Genomic DNA, 7500 nt, shown 5'->3' on the forward strand with positions numbered 1-7500 from the left:
AAAATCTTTTTCTCCAGATCTCCAGCAACAATGTCAACAATCTGAACCAGGAAGTAGAAACACAAGTGCAGGAAGCTCAAGACCTGCTGAGTGATGCCCTCAATATAGCAGAAAACATGGACAACGGGACGGATGTAAGTGACGTTTCTACCTCATATAACTCGTATACGACACAGTGAATGTGATTATAACACATATACGACACGGTGAATGTGATTATAACACATATACGACACGGTGAATGTGATTATAACATATACGGCACGGTGAATGTGATTATAACTCGTATACGACACAGTGAATGTGATTATAACACATATACGGCACGGTGAATGTGATTATAACATATACGCCACGGTGAATGTGATTATAACTCGTATACGACACAGTGAATGTGATTATAACACATATACGGCACGGTGAATGTGATTATAACACATATACGGCACGGTGAATGTGATTATAACACATATACGACACAGTGAATGTGATTATAACACATATACGGCACGGTGAATGTGATTATAACACATATACGGCACGGTGAATGTGATTATAACACATATACGGCACGGTGAATGTGATTATAACACATATACGGCACGGTGAATGTGATTATAACTCGTATACGACACAGTGAATGTGATTATAACACATATACGGCACGGTGAATGTGATTATAACACATATACGGCACGGTGAATGTGATTATAACTCATATACGGCACAGTGAATGTGATTATAACACATATACGACACAGTGAATGTGATTATAACACATATACGGCACGGTGAATGTGATTATAACACATATACGGCACGGTGAATGTGATTATAACACATATACGGCACGGTGAATGTGATTATAACACATATACGGCACGGTGAATGTGATTATAACTCGTATACGACACAGTGAATGTGATTATAACACATATACGGCACGGTGAATGTGATTATAACACATATACGGCACGGTGAATGTGATTATAACTCATATACGGCACAGTGAATGTGATTATAACACATATACGACACAGTGAATGTGATTATAACACATATACGGCACGGTGAATGTGATTATAACACATATACGGCACGGTGAATGTGATTATAACTCGTATACGACACAGTGAATGTGATTATAACACATATACGGCACGGTGAATGTGATTATAACTCGTATGCGACACGGTGAATGTGATTATAACACATATACGACACGGTGAATGTGATTATAACATATACGGCACGGTGAATGTGATTATAACTCGTATACGACACAGTGAATGTGATTATAACACATATACGGCACGGTGAATGTGATTATAACACATATACGGCACGGTGAATGTGATTATAACACATATACGGCACGGTGAATGTGATTATAACACATATACGGCACGGTGAATGTGATTATAACTCGTATACGACACAGTGAATGTGATTATAACACATATACGGCACGGTGAATGTGATTATAACACATATACGGCACGGTGAATGTGATTATAACACATATACGACACAGTGAATGTGATTATAACACATATACGACACGGTGAATGTGATTATAACACATATACGGCACGGTGAATGTGATTATAACATATACGCCACGGTGAATGTGATTATAACTCGTATACGACACAGTGAATGTGATTATAACACATATACGGCACGGTGAATGTGATTATAACACATATACGGCACGGTGAATGTGATTATAACACATATACGACACAGTGAATGTGATTATAACACATATACGGCACGGTGAATGTGATTATAACACATATACGGCACGGTGAATGTGATTATAACACATATACGGCACGGTGAATGTGATTATAACACATATACGGCACGGTGAATGTGATTATAACTCGTATACGACACAGTGAATGTGATTATAACACATATACGGCACGGTGAATGTGATTATAACACATATACGGCACGGTGAATGTGATTATAACTCATATACGGCACAGTGAATGTGATTATAACACATATACGACACAGTGAATGTGATTATAACACATATACGGCACGGTGAATGTAATTATAACACATATACGGCACGGTGAATGTGATTATAACACATATACGGCACGGTGAATGTGATTATAACACATATACGGCACGGTGAATGTGATTATAACTCGTATACGACACAGTGAATGTGATTATAACACATATACGGCACGGTGAATGTGATTATAACACATATACGGCACGGTGAATGTGATTATAACACATATACGACACAGTGAATGTGATTATAACACATATACGACACGGTGAATGTGATTATAACACATATACGCCACGGTGAATGTGATTATAACTCGTATAGGACACAGTGAATGTGATTATAACACATATACGGCACGGTGAATGTGATTATAACACATATACGGCACGGTGAATGTGATTATAACACATATACGGCACGGTGAATGTGATTATAACACATATACGGCACGGTGAATGTGATTATAACACATATACGGCACGGTGAATGTGATTATAACACATATACGGCACAGTGAATGTGATTATAACAAATATACGGCACAGTGAATGTGATTATAACTCGTATGCGACACAGTGAATGTGATTATAACACATATACGGCACAGTGAATGTGATTATAACACATATACGGCACGGTGAATGTGATTATAACACATATACGACACAGTGAATGTGATTATAACACATATACGACACGGTGAATGTGATTATAACACATATACGGCACGGTGAATATGATTATAACATATACGCCACGGTGAATGTGATTATAACTCGTATACGACACAGTGAATGTGATTATAACACATATACGGCACGGTGAATGTGATTATAACACATATACTGCACGGTGAATGTGATTATAACACATATACGGCACGGTGAATGTGATTATAACACATATACGGCACGGTGAATGTGATTATAACACATATACGGCACGGTGAATGTGATTATAACACATATACGGCACAGTGAATGTGATTATAACAAATATACGGCACAGTGAATGTGATTATAACTCGTATGCGACACGGTGAATGTGATTATAACACATATACGGCACAGTGAATGTGATTATAACACATATACGACACGGTGAATGTGATTATAACTCGTATGCGACACGGTGAATGTGATTATAACACATATACGGCACAGTGAATGTGATTATAACACATATACGGCACGGTGAATGTGATTATAACACATATACGACACGGTGAATGTGATTATAACTCGTATGCGGTGAATGTGATTATAACACATATACGGCACGGTGAATGTGATTATAACACATATACGGCACGGTGAATGTGATTATAACATATACGGCACGGTGAATGTGATTATAACACATATACGGCACGGTGAATGTGATTATAACACATATACGACATGGTGAATGTGATTATAACACGTATATACGACATGGTGAATGTGATTATAACACGTATACGGCACGGTGAATGTGATTATAACTCGTATACGACACGGTGAATGTGATTATAACACATATACGGCACAGTGAATGTGATTATAACTCATATACGACACGGTGAATGTGATTATAACACATATACGGCACGGTGAATGTGATTATAACACATATACGGCACGGTGAATGTGATTATAACACATATACGACATGGTGAATGTGATTATAACACGTATATACGACATGGTGAATGTGATTATGACACGTATACGACACGGTGAATGTGATTATAACACGTATACGGCACGGTGAATGTGATTATAACACATATACGACATGGTGAATGTGATTATAACACGTATATACGACATGGTGAATGTGATTATGACACGTATACGACACGGTGAATGTGATTATAACACGTATACGGCACGGTGAATGTGATTATAACTCGTATACGACACGGTGAATGTGATTATAACTCGTATACGACACGGTGAATGTGATTATAACACATATACGGCACGGTGAATGTGATTATAACACATATACGGCACGGTAAATGTGATTATAACACATATACGGCACGGTGAATGTGATTATAACACATATACGGCACAGTGAATGTGATTATAACACATAATGTGATTATAACACATATACGGCACGGTGAATGTGATTATAACACATATACGGCACAGTGAATGTGATTATAACACATATACGGCACAGTGAATGTGATTATAACTCGTATACGACACGGTGAATGTGATTATAACACATATACGGCACAGTGAATGTGATTATAACTCGTATACGACACGGTGAATGTGATTATAACACATATACGGCACGTTGAATGTGATTATAACACATATACGGCACGGTGAATGTGATTATAACACATATACGGCACGGTGAATGTGATTATAACACATATACGGCACAGTGAATGTGATTATAACTCGTATACGACACGGTGAATGTGATTATAACACATATACGGCACGGTGAATGTGATTATAACACATATACGGCACGGTGAATGTGATTATAACATATACGGCACGGTGAATGTAATTATAACAAATATACGGCACGGTGAATGTGATTATAACACATATACGGCACGGTGAATGTGATTATAACACATATACGGCACGGTGAATGTGATTATAACACATATACGACACGGTGAATGTGATTATAACACATATACGGCACGGTGAATGTGATTATAACACATATACGACACAGTGAATGTGATTATAACACATATACGGCACAGTGAATGTGATTATAACTCGTATACGACACGGTGAATGTGATTATAACACATATACGGCACGGTGAATGTGATTATAACACGTATACAGCACGGTGAATGTGATTATAACTCGTATACGACACGGTGAATGTGATTATAACACATATACGACACGGTGAATGTGATTATAACACATATACGACACGGTGAATGTGATTATAACACGTATACGGCACGGTGAATGTGATTATAACTCGTATACGACACGGTGAATGTGATTATAACACATATACGGCACAGTGAATGTGATTATAACTCATATACGACACGGTGAATGTGATTATAACATATATACGGCACGGTGAATGTGATTATAACACATATACGGCACGGTGAATGTGATTATAACACATATACGACATGGTGAATGTGATTATAACACGTATATACGACATGGTGAATGTGATTATGACACATATACGGCACGGTGAATGTGATTATAACACGTATACGGCACGGTAAATGTGATTATAACACATATACGGCACGGTGAATGTGATCATAACACGTATACAGCACGGTGAATGTGATTATAACACATATACGGCACGGTGAATGTGATTATAACACGTATATACGACACGGTGAATGTGATTATAACACATATACGGCACGGTGAATGTGATTATAACACATATACGGCACGGTGAATGTGATTATAACACATATACGACATGGTGAATGTGATTATAACACGTATATACGACATGGTGAATGTGATTATGACACATATACGGCACGGTGAATGTGATTATAACACGTATACGGCACGGTAAATGTGATTATAACACATATACGGCACGGTGAATGTGATCATAACACGTATACAGCACGGTGAATGTGATTATAACACATATACGGCACGGTGAATGTGATTATAACACATATACGACACGGTGAATGTGATTATAACACGTACACAGCACGGTGAATGTGATTATAACACGTATACGACACGGTGAATGTGATAATAACACGTATACGGCACGGTGAATGTGATTATAACACGTATACGGCACAGTGAATGTGATTATAACACGTATACGGCACGGTGAATGTGATCTCAGATGATGCGTTTGTCGTTCCAGACTTTGGATGAGATGAAGAACCATCTGGAAGGCTGGAGTGTGAATCTCAGGAAGCATGTGGACACTTTAGTGATGGATTTGACCAAAAGAGACGCCCTACAGATGGTGTACCGGGCCGAGGATCACGCGCAAGCCCTCAGCAAACAGGCACAAGCCCTTAACAGGTGCGTCACGCTAAAAATCCCACAAAACGTATCATATATATATTGTTGGTATTGTAAATAACTCCATATCTTTCTTTTTGCGCTCAGTTCTCTATCCAAGGTCAGATCGGCATCAGTGAACGCAACCAGCGTCAGTCAGACCAACAGCAACATCAGAGAAAATATTCAGATGGCGGGAGATCTGGCTCACACCGCCAATCACAGTGCAAGCTCCGCCCTCAATCTGGTATGTCCACCAATCAAAGCGTACATGGAGGTTTCACAAATGAGCTAATAATTAATGAAATTGGATGTAACAGTAAAATAAATAATAATAATTTTTTGCCTGGATACATTATTTTAATCAAAATAAAACACTAAAAAAGATTTTATTTTATTTTATATTTTATTTTAAAATAATTCATATAAAATAATGAGTAATGCACATAAAACCAGGGTTATTATTACCTAAAACTATTAAACGTTTTTATTAATTGAACTAAAGCTGAAATTATTATTATTTATGAATTATTTATTTATATTTTATTTATAATAATCTCAGAGTAATGCACCTAAAACCAGGTTTGTTGTTTAAAACTAAATCTACTTTCATGAATTTAAATATATTATATAGGGCTGTTTTCGACTAAGGATTTTCATAGTCGAATCTGATTCGTTCGATTTTGCCATAGTCGACTGATAGTCGAACCTTTTTTCTTTTTTTTTTAGATAGCAGCTAGACGTTCGGTTGAATAACTGTTCGTCTGTTATAGGACAACTCGCTCTACGTTTATTTAAAATGAACAGCAAGACAACTAGAAGTGAATGTGCCTTCCATTAAATGAATCCTTAACAAAAAACAAAAAAACGTTGCAATGAACGTGCTTTGTTTTAAATAAATCACACAGAGTAAACAAAACCTTTAAAAAAAACTTTGCAATGAACTTTGCAATTTAGACGCGCAAACTGCGAGCCGGTGCGGTGAGACGTAGCCTACATGCTCGGGCAGATTCGGCTTGAAGTCGTTCATCCTCGGATGCGGCGTCCTATGAGCTTCATAGTCGAATCAGAGCTCTCCGAATCGAATCGTCGAATCCTCGACTATTAGAAGTCAGCCCTAATATTATAATATATTATACAATAAATAATAAAAATTTTGGCTTGTATACATTATTTGAATCTAAAAAAGATGAGATATTTTATCTGTTTGCTTGCATGTCATGTTTGCACAAAAATGTTAATTTGTTGTTAAATTATTAAAATATTTACTTAAAATGGTGAATATTTTACGTCCAAGTGATTCGACTGGGAAAAGGGTTTGGGAATCGCTGCTATACATCATCTAATGTTGTTGAAAATGCAGAATGATATGGTAAAGTCAGTAGTGCGTGATGCTGATTGTCCTGTTTTCTGTTAGACGTCGGAGCACTCGCTCACTGCGCAGGGGACGAGGGCGCTCCA

The 7500-nt window shown here is 37.2% G+C and overlaps 1 protein-coding gene across 1 annotated transcript in view; it reads left to right on the plus strand.

The window, feature by feature from the left end:
• Positions 1–7500, plus strand: part of lama1 (laminin, alpha 1) — an 81450-nt gene that overhangs the window by 46843 nt on the left and 27107 nt on the right. Inside the window, exons 38-41 of the mRNA XM_056243554.1 lie at positions 18–134; positions 5897–6060; positions 6148–6286; positions 7457–7500. The exon at positions 7457–7500 is cut by the window's right edge and continues 53 nt beyond it. Of these exons, the coding sequence (XP_056099529.1) occupies positions 18–134; positions 5897–6060; positions 6148–6286; positions 7457–7500 (464 nt within the window). The remainder of the gene's footprint in view (positions 1–17; positions 135–5896; positions 6061–6147; positions 6287–7456) is intronic.

This window comes from Rhinichthys klamathensis, unplaced genomic scaffold (assembly GCF_029890125.1).
Source record: "Rhinichthys klamathensis goyatoka isolate OS25496 unplaced genomic scaffold, OSU_Roscu_1.1 h1tg000808l_1, whole genome shotgun sequence".
In the NCBI taxonomy this organism is placed as follows: Eukaryota; Metazoa; Chordata; class Actinopteri; order Cypriniformes; family Leuciscidae; genus Rhinichthys; species Rhinichthys klamathensis.